This window comes from Electrophorus electricus, chromosome 5, assembly GCF_013358815.1.
Source record: "Electrophorus electricus isolate fEleEle1 chromosome 5, fEleEle1.pri, whole genome shotgun sequence".
Classification (NCBI taxonomy): Eukaryota; Metazoa; Chordata; class Actinopteri; order Gymnotiformes; family Gymnotidae; genus Electrophorus; species Electrophorus electricus.
This window is the reverse complement of record NC_049539.1, coordinates 7,726,876-7,745,789: the sequence shown is the minus strand read 5'-3', so window position 1 is coordinate 7,745,789 and position 18,914 is coordinate 7,726,876. Positions and strand designations below refer to the sequence as shown.

The following is an 18,914-nucleotide window of genomic DNA, read 5'->3' as shown; positions in this document are numbered from 1 at the left end:
GTTTATGTAAAATATTCAAAAAGCTGATACTATGAAATTCAAAATATGGGCTCATATTTAGCAATTCTGCTTCCCCAACAGATCAATATATTGTTGTTTAGCCACTATCACTATAGCATTGTCTCTAAATTGCTGTAATTAGCACACAGTGGTTAGAATGGCACTTATTCAAATCCACAGTATTTAGCCAGATGGTAAAGAATGTGGATTGCAAAAAAGGGGCCGAGAGTGTAGGCACAGGGCCAATCCAGTTAAAAGCAGCGCCCAAGCCCAGAAGCCCATGGCACAGCAGGTGAGACTGGCACAGGGAGCCTGGCCACAGAAGAACGGCTAGGAGAAAGGCAGACAGCTTGGCTCAGGGAGAGCCCAGAGAGGACAGCAGCACCACGGCTGTAGGGGAACCATGGACCCCTCCGGGCTGCTGCTTGGCCTGCCTCTAGGGCTTGCTTCTGCCTCTCTCCAAGCACAGAAAGGTGAGAGCAAAGTAGCAATCAATCATTCCAGTGCAGTCTTTATGGCGAAGGAGGGTTTAAAAGCAAAAAAAACCCCATTTGCTCTGGAAGAGAAGCAGTTAATAAATCCATGTAGCTCAGTGTTTGCAACATTACTGTAAAATGGTTTTTTAAGAAGGTAAATTCATTTACTGATAGCAAATAAAAAGGGTCTGAAATAAGCCCTACTTGTTAATAGGAAAGTAGCCTTCTAAAAATATAAAGAAAATTGGAAATAAATATTTGAACCACATATCTAATAACTATAAAAAATAATCTGTTTATGGAGTTATTCTCAGGCTGTTTCTATCAATTACTTGCTTTAAGATAATGAAAACAAAAGCATTACAAATGAATATAATATACTTTTAAAATAATAAATATTATAATTTCAGACCTCTAATTTTAGGCCTCTCCCCCTCCCCCTCCCAGCTATAAAATTTGCAGAGGGTATTTGACCCAGGACTGCACATATGAATTTGAAGGGAAGAACAGCCCTTTAGCATACACGCCCTGCCACCTCATCTTCGCAGTGATGAATGGTCGTCATAGCGATTGGGCAGTGTCGTGAAGTTCATACGCGCTGGCGCGTATTAAAAGCGGAGCTTGCACCACCCTTAAACTCATGTGCCGGAGCAGCTTGTTATTTTGTCAGGAAGATTAATGCCAGGAAGCGTCCCGTAAAGAAAGTGATTTTCCTCAGAAAATAAAAAAAGGAAAATGGACTGCAGGTGATCTGGAGGGGGCACGGTGCGAACCAGCCTCCTGTGGCATAAAGGGACGCGCAGCCTATGCCCTGTTTGTCTATCAACCTAAAAACATCACGCCGCTGTGTTACCAACTGTACAATACTGTCTGGAATTCAGTCCTGCAGAATGGAGACATTGGGGGGAATAAAAGTGGAAGTTATTTGAAAAGTGCAGTGTGGGTGGTGATAGGACGTGTTTCAAAGCATCTCATGCCTTTCCCATATTGTCACATTTCTTTATTTCTTTTAATGGAAAATTTAATTATATTGTCTGAAACATTTGCTTTGATTCTGTAACTCTTACATTTTCTGTCATACAGCATAACGAAGTCAGCTTCTCTCGACAGCAAAGTTTCTTTTAATGAGACAAGCAGTGAAAATAGCAGCTGCGCTATATTTCAATGATTCAACAAGCTTCATCTCACTAAAGATGTCAGCTCAGGCATAGATCATAAATAACTCTCTTTTCATGACCCATGTAATTGTATTTGGAAACACTAATGTTTCACTCCAGTCTTTTCCCCTCAGACGTACCACACCAAATGAAACCCCAACTCCCCAATCAACTGCTCTGAGTTAATGCACAACGAATGTAGACTTTGACTCTTTCATATTCATATTGTAAGCTGCCTGGTCGCAGCACATCAGAGCACATGGCATAGTGTGTGGAGAGAGTGAGCTGGGGGTTGACGGCAGGGCTACGGCGTGCGAGGGAGAGAGAGGGAGGGAGGGAGAGAGAGAGGGAGAGAGAGAGAGAGAGAGAGAGAGAGACAGCATGCCTCTGCATGCTCCCACTGTTGGAAACATAAAACGGCACTCAGGGATGAGGGGGTAATTGCCTGCGTCTCTTGGCTCATGTAGGATAATGAGGAGGCATGTTGACTCTAATCACTACACAGTTCCCCCGCCTCAATAAGAGAGCAGTCTCACGAGCTCTCTCTGGGATATGCCTGCTGTCATAGTGCTGGATGGCTTTAGATGGAGGAGTATTAGCTGGCGTAGAGGCAGAGGAGATCAGGGAGCTTTTCAAACTCCCTTACTTTAGTTTATAAGTACTCAAAGACAAACTCAAACCCCGAGGGTGCGTAAAGTTAATAGTAAATAGACAATGGTAGGTTAATAATTAGAGTTTTCCATGAGATGTGGATTACACATAACTTATATAAAGAGAAGAAAAAGAATAAAGCAAGAATAAAGTAATTGTTTGATATATTTGTTTGGGCCCAGAAGCAGTGTATAAATTTAGATTAGATTTTTTTCTACTCTGTTCCAGTTTCAAACTTCTTTAAAAGCTTTTTTCAAAGCCTATGTCTCTATAAAGGCAACCCTCCTCAGCAAACCAGAGCAGCAGGCAGCAAGTAGTGTCTTTGACTGGGTGACCTGTCCATGGTGCTGAAGTACATGTGAAGTATGTGAGGGTATGTGTATACTATTCTGTATGTATGTGTGTGTGTGTGTGTGTGTGTGTGTGTGTGTGTGTGTGTGTGTGTATATATATATATATATATATATATATATATATATATATATATATATATATGTGTGTGTGTGTGTGTGTGAGTGTGTGTGTGAGTGTGTGTGTGTGTGTGTGTGTGTGTGCTCATCTAAATGGGTGTAGGTGGCTGTAGAAATCAACTCTAAGGCTGCCCAAGTTTCACTGATGCTGATTCTATTTAAACAACCTCTGAATTTATAGCTGAATTTATAGCTCTGGCTTTATTACAACACAATTCTGATTCAAAACCTCACTTTACCTTTCTCTTTCTCTCTCTCTCTCTGTTTAATTTAAAGTGCTCCCAACAGTCAGCCTTCTACACTGTCCTTTAATGATTTAACTTTGCAGCAGTTGTAAGATGACTCGCAGGGGAGAGAGTCGCATTAAATAAATAAGCGTGGTAAAATTGCCAGAGCCCTCATACATTTCAAAGCTAATGCGACTAGCGACATGCTAGCAGCACCTGCACACAGTCTTGCTGGGGTAATTTGATTGATTTGTTGTGACAGGAGCCAAATAATTGAGAGTGAGAGGTGGCGACGGAGATGGGGGGGGGGGGGACCTTGCTCCTTCTCCAAGGCGATCCCGGCAGAAATAAAGCTTCTCATCTCCCATACACCTCTGATATCACTCCATTTCTCCTCTATCCTGTTCCCTCTCCCCCTCCCCCTCAGTATTGTCTGACTTGAATAAGAGGCTTGCAAGCGTGTTGCCAGGTGACTGCATATGACAGTGGGTTAGACACAAAAATAACACAAATTGTAATGTACACACATGCACACTGTGAGGGAGGAACATCTGTGCATGCACGCACACACACACACACAGACCACCTCATGTCTTAATGGCTACACATCAAAGGACAAACACAGACGTACTCCATTTTCCATACCACATCCACATCATGGCCTTATGTGATGTAGCAAAAGAAAAGATCCAAACATCTCATGTTCTTATTTGAATTGGTTATTGTTTTATGACTGAAACATGGAAAAGTGGACCTCATGGAAACAACCCCTTACCGATTATTACAGAACAGGCTGTGGAACAGAAGAAGCCCTGCCTCATCTGTGCTTGTCCTACAGCTGCATCACTGTGAGCGCGGGGTGTCCTTGGCACATGTGCTGAACTCCTGCTGTTACTGTGTGGCATGTGTGTGGCATTTGACGTCCCGAAGTGACCTCAGCTGCCCCCTGGGCTGCCGCATGCTGTTCGTCCTTCTGACTGGTGGCATCTTCAAATCGCTTAAAAGGCAAAAGGAAAAACCATGGCCGGCTTCCCAGAGAGAAAGGAATGAGGGCAGATTGAAGACAGTAACAATAATAATTGCTGTTGTGTCTGTGGCTTTGTCTGTTTTGATAGAGCAGGCGCTCTTTGTGTTAAAAGACAAACAGAAATACATGCGTGGTGGACAATCACAGTATGTGTCTGTAATTTCGACTGGATCCCCCACCACCACACCCACCCTCTCCATAATCTTCATCCATGTTTGGTACATGTTTTATGGTAATTGTGTAAGTTCCCAAATAATTGGAAAGCCCCAATAAAGGTTTTTAAAGGGGTGCGGCCGGCTCCGATGAGGAAGTGGTGCGGAGAGGCCTGAAATGACTTAAGCTTCTCAACACGGCATTAAATTAAACAAATCGCCCTGTGCGCACTTTCTCCGATGCAGTGCCAGGGCTCCCAGAGTCTAGCTGCACAGGGAGGGAGACTTCATGCCCGTGCTCACTCAGATATGTAATGAGAGAGAGGGAGTGCTGAAGTCAGGGATGCACATACATCATGCACAGGACACAGCCGGACATCGGCGAAGACCCATTAACGTGGCCGGGCGATGATGATGTCGAGGCAGAGCAAGAAGTGCTAAATTATGAGAAGGGAGAAGAAGAGGAGGAGCCTGATGATGAAGAGCATGTGGGATGAGAAGAAGAAGGTGGAAGCTCAGATAAACAAGAAAAGACAAAGATAAGAAGGAAAGGTGTGACAGATGGTAAGATGTAAATATCTTCCCCTCGAAAGTCTTACAGCAAAGTCATCCAACAAAATGTTGACTGTCTAGCAACAACCTGAAGGATCCAGATTCAGCTTTTAAATTTAGGCTTAAAAAGGTCGGGTTTAGGTTTTATTCTTAGTGAAAAAAGGTTGCCAAGTCACTGAAACCATCTACCATTTCATCAGGTTGGGAAGTTTCGTTCTTTTTCATATTACCCAAACTCCCTTTCTCTCCCGATAAAGCCCTGTGTATCATGTTATTAGAGGCCGCGTGCAAGCTACTGTGTGGCAATTCATATGCTTTCAGTAGCAACCCGTCATCAAACCCTGGAAATGGAAATTGATTAGTGATTTACATGGTCAGTGAGAGGAGAAAGAATCAACGATATGTTGTAAATTAAATATTAGACTAGCCAGCTAGAAGAGACAGAGAGAGAGGAGGAAGAGAGAGAGAGAGAGACAGATCATAATCTCGAGGAACTGGTATTCCTGTTTGTAAGAATTGGTGACGTTTTTGCATTTATCTCAGTTCTGCATGAGTCATAATGCTAATGGTAATTTCATGGGAGTGAGCCGCAATGAAAATGGGTTATCACACTGCGCTGACAGTTGAGTTCTGTCACCAGAACCTATAAACCATATGTCACTCCTTTTGTGTGTTTGTGTGTGTACAATGTAACTTATTGCTTGGTACAGCCCCTACCCCCACCCCCTCAATCCATGTAAACTCACTATGAGGACTGAAGCTTGAAGCTTTTTGTTGAAGCTTTTACAGAAAGAGAGAGCAATGACTAACATCCCTACTGACACAAATATGTACCTTTTGTGAGACAGTGAAGGCAGAGGTATGCCATTTTGCGTTAGGAGAGCGTGAAAGTTCCCTCTGACAGATGGGAAGGGTACTAAAACATAGGGTGAGGCAAAGATAAAGATTTTTTGACAGGCTAAGCTCCCCTTTTAGTTCAAGCCCCTGGAAAATGTAACATATAAAAAGTTTAAAAGACTTAAGCTGTATGAACAGTTTTTTTGTGTTATGAATAGTGTTTTAATATGTTATACCTCATTGGCAAAACTGTAAGGAAATTACAGAATTAGACCCTTGCATTTGAAATAAGAAAACATATTTTAATGAGAGAGTAGTGTCTTGAATGTCCACAACAATCAATAGAAACCTAACAGCTTATCAGTGGGCACTTACCCAAGAAATCAACACAAATGCTGCAGAAATCTAACCTTATCATTATGACCTCACGATTTAATCGATACCTAAAGAATCAACCCATCAATACCAGTCAAACAGCTTTTAAATATAAACAAAAGCAGTTCTGCCTACTCCATTTGAAAACATTCAGGCATAATAACAAATCAATACAACTTAAAGTGCTCCACTATATATTAACCTGGATCACACTTCAAAAATGGATCATTTCCTCTTCCAGTGCCATTCAGTTACAAGCGTTTACCGACATACGATGCCAGTCTCATTTCTCATTTCATATTGGAAAGCAAAAAAAGAGAAGGGAAAACTCAAAATCCAGGAGAGCTATAAATTTGACCCCACGGGTCAGGTGAAGGTCTGTATCTCAGATAACGTGATGCTTCTCTGCCCCCGAAACACAAGACCCTGCTGTGATTTCAAGCTCAGCAGATGGTGCTGAAACCAAGCCCTCTTTGGAAGGCGAAAAGCAGTAGCTAAAAGCCGTCTGCGGTTTCTAATTGCCGGCTCAGGGCCTAATTACCTTAATTAATAGCCATGCTTTCAGTGGAAAGCAGAGGGAGACAAGGGGGCCGGATTTGGGGGCCTTGTGTTAAGTGTTAAGGGGGACCGAAAGAGGCCCCAGAGGAAGGAATAAAGAGTGTAATAGCCCCCGGGGGCCCCTTGGTGAAGACGTAGTAGGCGCTTTGGGCCCGGATCATGTAGCACACGAGCAGACCGCAGCCGAGCACCAAGACCAGATATCCATTACATTAAAGCTCTCCCATCTCTCCCGAACCGGGCCCGGGGCTTGCGGGAAAAGCGAGAGCGAAGGAGGGGGCGTGGGGGAGAGAGAGCTCAAGTGTGTCTCTCTAACCTCGAACAAGCAGCTTTTCACCCCGTCTTTTCCTCTTTGCCCTGCTTTCTGTCCCTCTCCCCTATCAGCGGCGACTTTGAGTTACGCTCGCCTCGCGGTTTTGTCGCCCTCGCACTTTCACCCAACTTCAGTGTGTGGCTCCACGGGTCCATGGCTCCCACAGTGCTCTGCTCGCGTGCACACATTTCACCACCCATCTTCCCTTGCTTCTTGGCATCAATTTGGAATTTTTACGCTTTGATTGTTTGAATTTGAAAAGACAGCTGAATACTCTTTAGAGAGGAAAAACTCTAATGAATACCGGTGGAATACAGACATCCTCTATTTATCACAGCAATGTCTTACACTGTCTTACTCATTAATTTTTCTCTTCTTAATAAAATCACTGTGCTAAATTAGCCATGCTATATTCGATTTACTCCCAAAAGCAAAGAAAGATGTACAGAAGCTAATATGAAAATGCGCTCTGTGTCCCCTGCTGTTGCTGCCTCTCGCCCAGACACCCCCCCACTCACTACCCCCCACCCTCATTTCCCCCAGCCGTCATGCACCTTGTCAGTGCCGGGGATGAGTGGCGAGCTGCATGCGGGTATAAGTTTGGGATGCATACATTTGCTCTGATGATATATTGTCCCGGGGAGGAATTTCATTTGCTGCCATCGGCCCCCGCCGGACCTGTTGCCGTGCAGCGAGCACGATAAGCGCATAAGCAACTCGCCGCTCCATTCATCATACGCCGCTCACGTGCTTACACGCCACGCTGGAGGGAAACCACTAAACCGACAAAAAACGAGCAGGCCGCCGCTTCGACCGAAGGCTTTGCTCCGATTAAACGACAAGTGCAGAAACGACGTGAGTAAAAGCAACGCATGGGTGTTACTGGGTTTGGTGGTACTTTACACTGCTAATGGCACACGGTAATCATACCAAATCAAAGTAATGAATGACAATGTGTACCAGTGCACTGATACAGTGCACTCTGTATGCATAATATGAATTTTTTATGGTGTAAGTACACAGTATCATTGCATTGTTACGCATTCATGCTCAGTTTATTACACTGTAATTAATGGTGTAGTTACACAGTACGGTCCCGGTGATGGTGTAATGTAGTATTTTGGGGTCTTTTGGTGGTGCGGAGGGGTGGGGCTATTTAAGTAAAATCTGGCTTTTCTGGGCAGTGCTTCGTGCTTTCCTTTGGGTCTTGCGCAAACTTGAACCCATACAAGTAACTGGGTACGAAAGTGAAAAGCAGATGATATGTAGTGCATGATGATTTATAGGCATCATTCCCTTTCTCTTGATAATAATGGTGTTGTATCAGCAGGAGTTTTATTTACTGCGTATGAGTCTGGCTGTGCTGAACAAGTTTTATAGAGCATTAAAAATCACAGGTAGCAACATGCCAGATACCATCGTGCTAATCAACAGGCTGGCATACCACTGTTCTTGTGGGCATGGCCTTTTCTTCTCTCCTCTCCTCTCCTCTCCTCCCCTCTCCTCTCCTCTCCTCTCCTCTCCCCTCTCCTCCTCTCTCCTTTCCTCCCCTCTCCTCTCTTCTCCTCTACTCTCCTCTCCACCCCACTCCTCTCCTCCCCTCTCCTCCTCTCTCCTTTCCTCCCCTCTCCTCTCCTCTCCCCTCTCCTCCTCTCTCCTTTCCTCCCCTCTCCTCTCTTCTCCTCTCCTCTACTCTCCTCTCCACCCCTCTCCTCTCCTCCCCGCTCCTCCTCTCACCTTTCCTCCCCTCCCCTCTCTTCTCCTCTCCTCTCCTCACCTCTCCTCTCCTATCCTCTCCTATCCTCTCCTCCCCTCTTCTACCAACACTATGGGTAAATGTACATACATGCTGAGAGTAAAGAGAATAATTAAAGTGAATATAGCAGGAGAGGAGAGGGAAGCAAACTCAGTTTTCCTGTAATCCCACTGAAATCTGAAATTCTTTCTCTCTGCCCTTCTTTGCATCCCACATTGCTTTGTGGGCCCACACACCCACACCCACACCCACACACACACACGTACAACAAAAGGCCCTGTGATGTCCTCCTCGGGCACACATTGTCTTTTCATTACAGATAAATCATTTCATTTCTACGTGTCTGTCTGTGCAAGCCAGCGCTTATCAGCCCCAGCGGTGCTTCTGCGGGCAGAGCGACTACTAAAGGGGAAAAAAACACCAACACACACACACACACACACACACACACACACACACACACACACTTACGCACACAAACAAAACAACAGATGCTTTTTATTTCAGACAGAAGCAGGCCGTGATCCTTTTAAAGCCCAAATTTCTCCCTCTTTTAGTGGTGTTTCTAATAGCATAATAGCTCTAAACCCTGCCACACTTCGAGTGGTTCTCGAAATAATCCCCGATGAGGCTCTGATATGAGGTGAGCAGATCGGGTGGGTCTGGACGCAACGCTCTGGTCCGTCTCTGGCTCAGTAAATGTCTTCGCCCCTTCTCCACATCCAACCACCATCCTGACAAGGCTGCCCCCCCACCCGAGGCTTTTACTGTCTGTCAACCAGCACTCTGTCTCCCCGACGCATCAGGGCTGGCCTCTATTGATTTTTCCACCCACTGAAACTGCCGCGCGAGCATAAATTTTGCATGAGTCTCTTTCCCCTTGCACCCAATGGAGGGAGGATGAGAACAGGCACAGGAGAGACCTCCGCAGCGGTGGTGGGTGCGAGACTACTTCAGGCAGTGGGCTGACCTTAAACATTTCCCCTAATTAAACCTTAATATATTATAAATATTTTAAAAAAAGTTATAAACTTTTGGCTGTATGTGGAACTTTTTTTCCCTCTACTTTTCCACCTCATACCCTCTGAAGAATGTCTCAAAGCCTTCTAAATCCCTGATATGACTGATATGTATGACAGTGCCGGGCGTCTCCTCATGCTAGCTCTTGCGTAATCCTGACAAGCTGCTTTCTGTTGTCCCCAAAACCTCCCTGCCCACTTCACTACAGTTCGGTCAGCCTCTCATGTAGTACTGTCTGATCCCTATCCAGATCACTGCCAGTGGATCGTTTAGTACTGTCTGAGATCTAAGGATGTGGTAGATACTAAATCAGGCTGCAGTGGGTAAATGGCTGTGGCGATGGTGAAGTGTTAGGGCGGACAGGTGGTGCGCTGTACTGAGAGAGGTGTCTGTCCATTCCACGCATTGTTCATAGAGCAAAAACAACCAAGCACCCCATCCAGCCTGTTTGCTATGGCCTCAGTGCTGACCTCTGACAAGCCACCACACAATAAAATTCACACACGCACAAACACACACACAAACACACACACACACACACACAGTCTGTCAGTGCTCAAATTCACAACAGGTGAGTTTTTTTTAACAATGGCAGCTCAGCAGAGATGAGAGCTTTCGGAAAAAAATGACAAGCACAAGTACACACACACACACACACACACACACACACACACACACACACACACTGCACGGGCTGGACACACATACAAAGTGCCAGAGAGGTCAGCTGAGTGAGATTCTGTTAAGTACCGGCATTCCTGTGATCTGCTAGAGAGATGCTGACTCTCTGTCCCCCTCACCTGACTCTGGTATGGAGGGGGAGAGCCAGAACTGAGTGCTAATTTAGGAGGCTTCAGGGAGTCCAACCAGAATGTGGTAGGACTCAGCCAAATGAGACAGGAAGCCATGGTAAACATCTGGTGTCATTTCCTAAAATGAAGAGAAATGAACTGTGATCTGAGAATGGCAAAGTTATATTTATTGATTTTATTTTGCATTTAGAAATAGTTCTGTGTTGTGTTTGTTTTAAACAGACACTGTCACCAAGCAGGTTGTCAGAGAACTTCAGATGTGATTTTATTCCCCAGCGCTTGTAGTTAGTGTTCTTTTGTTGCCCTCTGAGCAAGGTTGTATTTCTGTTTTATTGCAGTATTTGACACCATAGACTACCATTTCGCCTGAGATGCATCAGACATTTGGTTAGCGTTTTGCGTTCTTGTACTTACACAGCTTAGAGCTGGGCTGTGATTCCCAGCATCTTGTAACAAAAACATTTTCCTTATAAACGGTATGTTGTACATTGGATGATAAACGTGATATTACCTCCTAGTTCTCTGTAGACGCCACATGATGATAATATTTATATGGTGTGTAAATACACAACCTGATTCAGTATTGATCTAACAATTGAGTACTGAATCAGTACTGCTCTAACAGAGAAAAAAAATCTATCCGGGAAAGGGAGCCTTCACGTACAGTGTAAAAAAACATTATCACAGTCTGCTTGTGTCCAAAACCTTGTCATTTTCTCGTGCTCATTACATCTTTAACATCTGCGCTTTGGAGCCTGCAGTGCATGGCGCTTTCTGAACAATGAGCTCCTGCGATCCTATGATTAGACCCAGCCTGATGAAGTCGCTCTCCTCATTTAAGGAGAACAGAAGGTCAGTGGCTCCCCTTAACAAGATGATAGAGTTTATGAAGCACTGCCGTTATAACGGACTGCTGTTACCTGCAGGGTTAACCGCATAATAGGGCCACGGGGGATTTCTGCGCTGCTATCCCTGTCTGTCTCTCGCTGTCTGTCTCTCCCTGTCTGTCTGTCTTTGTTTGTTTTTCTTCTCATCAAACTCTTTTGTTCTTCTCTGGCCTTGTGACTGAAGGCAAGAGAAGGGCCCTCCCTTAGCCTTTGATCTTCCCTCTTCTTTCAGTACTTTTTTGACAGAAATCTGTTTTTCAGTTCTTTAATTCTTTTTTTTTCCCCCTCATCTTTTTCGGCCCCCCTTTTGTCTGTCTTTTTCCACCGGTGGCAGCATTACGAGTGCTCCGGAGTTCCTAGCGCGCCGACGTTCAGAGCGCTCCAGCGTGAGAGAGAGCCACATACGTTTGCCCTGTCAAGGCCTGCAAGACAACTTGGCCCAACATTTCAAGCACGATTTGGACTCTTGGCTTTTTCCTGGGCACAGATGACATATATAATTCATGGCAGGGTGTGAGAGTGGTGTCAATGTGTCAGCCAATAGAAGAAGAATAAAAGTGGGCTGTTTACTGTTCGAGAGACACCCTCTCTTGTGCTTCTTCTCTTCTTTTCTCTTGCCTCTTGGAGAAGAGCAGAGTGGCTCAGGGAGAATCAAATGCATGCCTGCCTGTCCAGCTCTGATGCAGGTGTAATCACGCTAATCAAAGCAACACCAGCACCAATGTCCAGTTATCTCCCAGGAAAAAAAAAAAGAGAAAGTTTTTAATTATTCAGGTGCATCAATTAATTATGGACACTAGCTTGTCTGTGCCGCTGCACACAACTGAATACTTGCCATGTCAATACAAGTATGACTCTCTTGTTTGCTTTGATCTGTCATTTGTTTTGCTACTGATTATGCTTCTGTAATGAAATATTCCAACAAATCAAAATGATTCATTCTTGATGTAGATAAGCATATGTGTGCATCTTTTGTCTTTGGTAGGTTGCATCGCTTTCTTTCAGTCTTTACTTTCTTCAAATCAAAATGATCTGTAGCATCTGTAGTAAATGTGGTGAAATCTTTTGTGGTGAAATCTCTGAATTATGATCATTATGCATAGACCTTCAGTCAAACAATCAACAGTCTTTGCAGTCTGATACTGTCGTGTTGAAGAAGCATGGCTAGTGTATAGCCTCCTCTAAGGCTAAAAGTACTTTTAGCTGCAAACAAACATCATGTTGATTTGTACACATGTCTACAACTACACAGAAAAATATCCGGTTTTAAATTGGACCCAAATCAAAACTGTCCTGTTTTTTGTTTGCTTGGTTTTGATTTTTTTTTTATGTTTATTTTTTTTGTGGCTCTTCTTCATTTTGAGAACTTCTTCACTTTGAGAAGTTATTTCATTAAATATGTTGTCTTGGTAGACAACTTTGGCATAAGCTGAAATAAAAGTTGGGCCTTTTTGTTTGTGTGGAATGGAATTGTGATGGTGTTGTGTATGTCCTTCTGTGCTGTTATGGCCTCTGCAGTGCATACCATGGATCAACACTGTGGAATCTTTCCAAAGGACACTGCTTTTCTAATATTCAGTGGAGCTTTTGGAGTAAGTGAAGGACAAACTCAATGGTTCGGTTTTGCACTGCAGTCAGCTGAAGTGGACAATGATTTCAAAGGAAAGGTGACAAAAGTGTTATCCTATACTCCTATATAGATGTTTTGCATCTGTGCACATTCATGAGAAAAATATTAGTGGGAACAATGGTATTGAAAGTGTCTGACAAAAATCTTCTGCCCATCCATATAGAAATGTTTCCGTGACAAGAGTCTCTAAGGTATGCCTCAAGTAAATACGTATTAGGCTGTTTTTTTAGTCTACTATAGTTTGTAGACTAAAAAAACAGGTCTTGGGTCTTAACTGCAGCAAAAGTTTTCTTAAACGGTCCAGACACAGTCAAAGTGATAGGTGAATTATGCTACCTCAACTCAACGGGCTCTAAAGATCATGGTATGGATGGAACATTCCGACAAGAAAAACTTGAAATGTCTCTAAGTAGCCTGAGAGATGCTACTCCACTTTCCTAGTCAATTCTAGAAGCCAGCAGATACTGAGTCTGTGTGTGAGTCTGTAGTTTGAAAGGGCTGATTTTTAGATATCTTACTTTTAAGAGAAAGGGAATGTCATCTAAATCACTGCATTCAAATTAGCATAAAGAATTGAAAACGGGACCTGTTGCCTTTAAAGATGGAAAATCTGTGACTTTGTTATCATAACTGTCTGAATAAATGATGGTATTTTCCTTTTTTCTTACCAAGTTACCTGCTTGCAGTCTTTCATGGGTTTAACCTAATGTGAGTTGAACTGTGAGTCAGTCTCAAAGTCATAATAATTAATGGAGTCTTGTTTTCAGTGTGCTAAGGTAGGACACAGGGATCTGGCTTCTTGCTTTTAAAAGCAACAAAGCCACTGGAAATGAACACTCGTGTTAGTGTTTACTGCGGTTTGTGGTTTGCTGCACCGGTGTTACCATACCTTTAAAAGTATCAACTTGACAATGGAACACATGCTGTTTCTTCCTGTGCAGCTACCTCATCACTGAACTCCCAGCTGCAGCACCTTCAGCATCTCCAACAAATACAGCAGCAACAACATCAACATCAACAACAACAACAACAACAACAACAACAGCAGCAGCAGCAGCGCGAGCGGGAACAACGAGAGCGAGAGCAGCTTCATCAGCGCGAGCGTGAACGTGAGCGTGAGCGAGAACACCACTGTGGACCAGCACACCTCCAGCCACCTAATCAGCTGCCGTCCCACCGTCAGCTGACTCCGCCCCTTCAGTCACAAACTTCTGGCACCGCCTCTTCTTGTACCCCGTCTAGTCATGGCTCAGCTCCGCCTCCACAGTCTCCTCCCTCTCACAGGCCAAACCAATCACCAGCTCGCAATTTGCCCTCTCCAGTCACACCTCCATTGCCACTGCAGGTAAGCCCATGCTTTTGAATGTTTTGAGGTATTTTATTTTTTATTGTTTCAATCATACAAAAGTACACAGAGAGCATGTTTAAAATAATAATAGTAACTCTTATTACAGTTTACACAATTGAAGAATTACACAATGGTCCCTGAGAAAAGGCAGAATAAAAACCCTATGTGTCTGTGCCAAAAATAGCACTGACCACTGGCATATTTCTCTTGACAGTCTGCACGTTGGTAATAGCTCCTTACAGAGTAAATGCAACTGTAAACATTGGTGGTTGACATAAGTGCTGAATAATGATTGAACGATAGACCAGATTTCTCCCTGGCATTTAAACCTCTGTGACTGATCCATATAATGTCTCCTAAATATGATGTTGCCCCACTTAAAGGACATATTGTTCTACATTATTCACAACATACCTGGAAGAATGGAGGTTAGGAGTGACACAAGGTCTAGGATGAATCTTAGAGAATGGGGCAGTAATTCAATTGAGTGATTGGAGCTGTCTGGGGAAATCTTGGATATTACAAATATTGTTTCTGGAGGAGGTACTTGTTTGCCAAGCGGGTCCCTGTGAAAGAATGAAAATTGAAAGTTTATTGTTAAGAGTTCATCCCTGCCATCTTGCTTGCGACAGCAATAGAGCATTATTGAGGATGAAGAGCTTCAGAATATTAAATTACATGTTATGATGGTTTTGGTGTAATGTAATTTGAATCAATTACATGATAATTACTTATTGACATGTTTCATATGGGTGCAGTAGACACAGCTGATGCAGCACTTAACTGCTTGGATTTTTGTGACTGATTTTAACTGATATTATTTTGTAGTTTCACTCCTATGAATAACATTGTGTCATTTCTCTCAATTAACCCATTAAATCTAGTTTTTGTAATGAATATTTCAAAGGTTCCTTGCAATTTTATTAATATAGTGACATATAAAGTCATTGTAAAATGAAAAAGCATATTTGCCCATCTGTTTTAAATATCTACAAGTAATTCATTACATTACTGAACATTACTTTGAATTTGGCCAGTTCTCTGACCTTGCAACCTGTAAAAAGTGAATATCACAACCGCATTCACAGACTTCCGAGGACCCACTTTTGACTCTAGTGCATAATAGTTTAAATAATACCCCCAGCCAAAGGTAAACACCTCATGCCATTCAGCACCTGGCAACCCTCACTGTTTCTCTCCCTCGTCTTCTCTTTCTCCATGTCTGTCTATCCATCCATCTCTTCCGTCCGTATGTCTGGCTGTCCCACTCTTTCTCTAATAACCTGCCCCACCCCCCCCCCACCCCTTTATATCCCAGTGGTTTCATTTCAGCCTGATAGAGGCCAGGGTTGCCTCTGTGTCCTTCCTCACATTCATCAGCGTCACAACCCTTATTGCTCCTGCCCTGTAACCCCCCCCCCCCCAAAAAAAAAATAAAAAATCATGGCTACCATCATCTTAAGCCATTTATTTCACCTTCTGTCCCTGTGCCAGAACCCCTATACACACCAGCTGGACCCTACAGGGCCCTGCGCTTAATGGTCCCTGGAGCCCACAACTAGTGTGCTTTAAAGAGGCTCCTCGGGGCTGAGCAGCCACTGCAGATGTTTCTTTGTTGACGGCTAAAGAACATCTGATTCAGGTTGGCGTGTGATTGTCAACCCTTTGATTATGTGATTTAGCTCTTTCGGGGCTGGGGTGGATAAAATGGGTGTAATTACAGGGGGGTTACGGGAGCTGGTGAACTAATGACAATGACCAGGAACGCTTTCTGAAGTTTCAGTGTTAGCTAGACACAATCATTTTAATTTTCACCATCCTCAAGTGATTGAGGCTTAAACTGTTCCTTTAGTTTTACATCAGCAATTAAGATATCGTTGATGTCCACAAAAATTAGAACATTGATGTCCTTGAATTATGGTGCAGTTTTTATGGTCGTAAAACATACAGGTTAAACTTTTGAGAGAGAATTAGCAAAGCATCATTGCCATGGCTGTCTGTCCAGGACACACCCCGGCTCATTACAGTATTGCCTCATCCAATGGAACAGTGGGGCCATGAGCAGGAAAATGTTTATGTTGTTCCTGGGTCACCACCAAGTGCAACATCGGATCAGAACTATTGTCAGAACCTTGAAGAACACCCTTAGCAGGGACTGCATGGAAAGGCTTCGGTCTGCAAGAGAATTTGGCTGCTACTGCCTAGTTGTCCTGTCCAAGGTGCATCTGATTCCCAGCTCTGAATCAGCAGCCTTTAAATCCATAGAGAGCTAGACCAGGTAGCAGGGCAACAAATCGTCCCCTACACTTTACCACCTAAACACTAAGTGAGTGTGAGAGAGTAAGTAGAAGTGATACAAACTAGTAAGAAAGACACTGTGTGAAAGGGTGGATATACATGACTGGGTATAGTCTTCAGGGGTTGTGATCTCTTTGCTGGGGAGGTATCACCACACAAACTGTGTGTGTGTGTGTGTGTGTGTGTGTGTGTGTGTGTGTGTGTGTGTGTGTGTGTGTGTGTGTGTGTGTGTGTGTGTGTGTGTGTGTGTGTGTGTGGTATTTGCAGTGTTCCTCCTGGGTTGGCATGTGTTGATAATTGGTCTTGCATCTGCATCAGAGTGAGATAGCTGGGCTACGCTTCAGCCAAGTCTCTGGACTGGCCTCGAGGGATATCCATGCTTAGGTGCCACTATCACCCAGAGGATTAAGTGAAGGTGTGTTTCCAGGGCCCAGATAAATATCCCTTCTGGTAGCATAGGTACAACTCAGCCCCCTCCCCCTTTCCTCCAACCCTTGATAATAACTTGAGCACAGGGGGCCATGCAGGTGTCCACAGAACAGACCTGGGGGCCTAAAGAGAGAGGCCTTCTGTAGCTGAACGTACAACCTGACATTGTGTCAGCTCCCATTTCTTTTCTTTCTTTCTTTCAGCCTTGCTTTTCCTCCATCTCTGTTTTTCCTCCTCTCTGTGGTGCAGTTGCCAGAACTCAGAGAGAGCTGCAGGAATAACCAGCACAGCTGACCTTGTGCTGTGCACTTTTGTATAAGGCAGAACTGCTTGGTTTCGAGAAGCTGCTTCTAGGTGATGTGTCGCCGTGCTCTAAGGCAATCCTCCCAGCCTTTTCTGAAACTGAGAGACACACAGGGAAGGCACTGGAGGAAAGCAGGTGCCGAGCTGCTTATGTGATGACAGAGAGACAGAGGAGATTATGAAATTTGCTTAAGTGTGTTAATGGGCTGATTAGTGGGGCGGCTGGATTTGTGGGGCTGATTGATCAGGGCAGCAGGGCTTCTCCACGCTGAAGAAGCTCGGGGATTTATGTGTGTGTGTGTGTGTGTGTGTGTGTGTGTGTGTGTGCGTGCGTGTGTGCAGGGCCTCCACATATGTGGTGAGCTGGTTACACCGGAATTGATCTTAATTAGATCTGAAAGACCTGCCACAGCAGAATGGTTGCAGCGATTAGAATGAAAAACAGGAGAAATTACTGATCAAATTAATCATAATGTCGGCCTACAGCTGTAGGCCTGCTGTAATTTGCCAGTCCACTGGTTTACATCGGCTGCACACACACTGACACACATGCTGATCTATGGCCAAGAGAGAGGAGCGGTGCAGACCACACACACACCCACACCCACACCCACACATATGCTCAGACAGCCAAACACACCTCTCCCACTGGAACATCACCACTCTAGAAACTCAGTATGTAGCTGTACAGAGTAATGTAGTGCAGTAGGTGTTATCTCCTGTGCTTTGGGGGCTTCTCTGTCTCTGTCTCTTTCTCTGACTCTCTCTCTCAGCCTTGACATGTGTGTGGACTGTCTGTTCACTAAATGTCCTTGACCTAGACAGAGTGGGTCTCCATGGCTCCAGGGCTGCAGGACGGACAGGAAAAAAGGGTGAGAAATTTCAGAAGAGAGTGGAGGAAGATGTCCAGCCCGACTTTACATCCATTGCGCTGGTTCCTCTCTCTCTCGCTCTCTCTCTCTCTGTCTCTGTCTGTCCTAAGCCCTAAGCCCTAAGCCATAAGGCTTAATTACACATTACTACTGCCCAGAGTTCACACAGCCAATTTACTGTCAGACCCTAAGTAACCTATTATTTCTCATTTTGTCTGTGACGTTTTGTTGCTGTTGCATTTATTTATTTTTTACTTATTTTAATTTATCTCTTGATTGTCCTCTCTTTTTGGCCTTTCATCTTTTACACACTCGTTACCTCTGTCTTTCTCTCTCCCTCTCTCTCTCTCTGAGATACACCCCTACATCAGTGTACCACAGGAGGCACAGGCTCACGAGTGCTGTAATTACGCAGGCCTCTTCTCCTCCCTCTCTCTTCTCCTCCTTCTTTTTCACTGTCCCCTCTTCTCCTCTCCTCCTGTTTCCCTCCCTCCCTCCCTCCCTCCCTCGCTCTCCATTCTCCACCATTCCCCAGCAATCAGCCATCATTACAGCACACTCCTAAAACCCCATCTGTGCCAAGGTCAGACACACACACACACACACACGCTCGCACACACACACACACACAAATGCATGTGCGTTCACGCACACGCACACACACGCACAAACTCAAGCACGCACATTCTCCTCTGTCTACCTTCACTGCTTTTGTTCTCCCTTGGGCCTTCCACACACACACACACGCACACACACACACACAC

The 18,914-nt window shown here is 44.3% G+C and overlaps 1 protein-coding gene across 1 annotated transcript in view; it reads left to right on the top strand.

Annotated features, from left to right (window-relative positions):
• Positions 1-18,914, top strand: part of pou6f2 (POU class 6 homeobox 2) — a 68,329-nt gene that overhangs the window by 23,992 nt on the left and 25,423 nt on the right. The window contains exon 4 of the mRNA XM_027004385.2: positions 13,842-14,245. Within this exon, the coding sequence (XP_026860186.2) occupies positions 13,842-14,245 (404 nt within the window). The remainder of the gene's footprint in view (positions 1-13,841; positions 14,246-18,914) is intronic.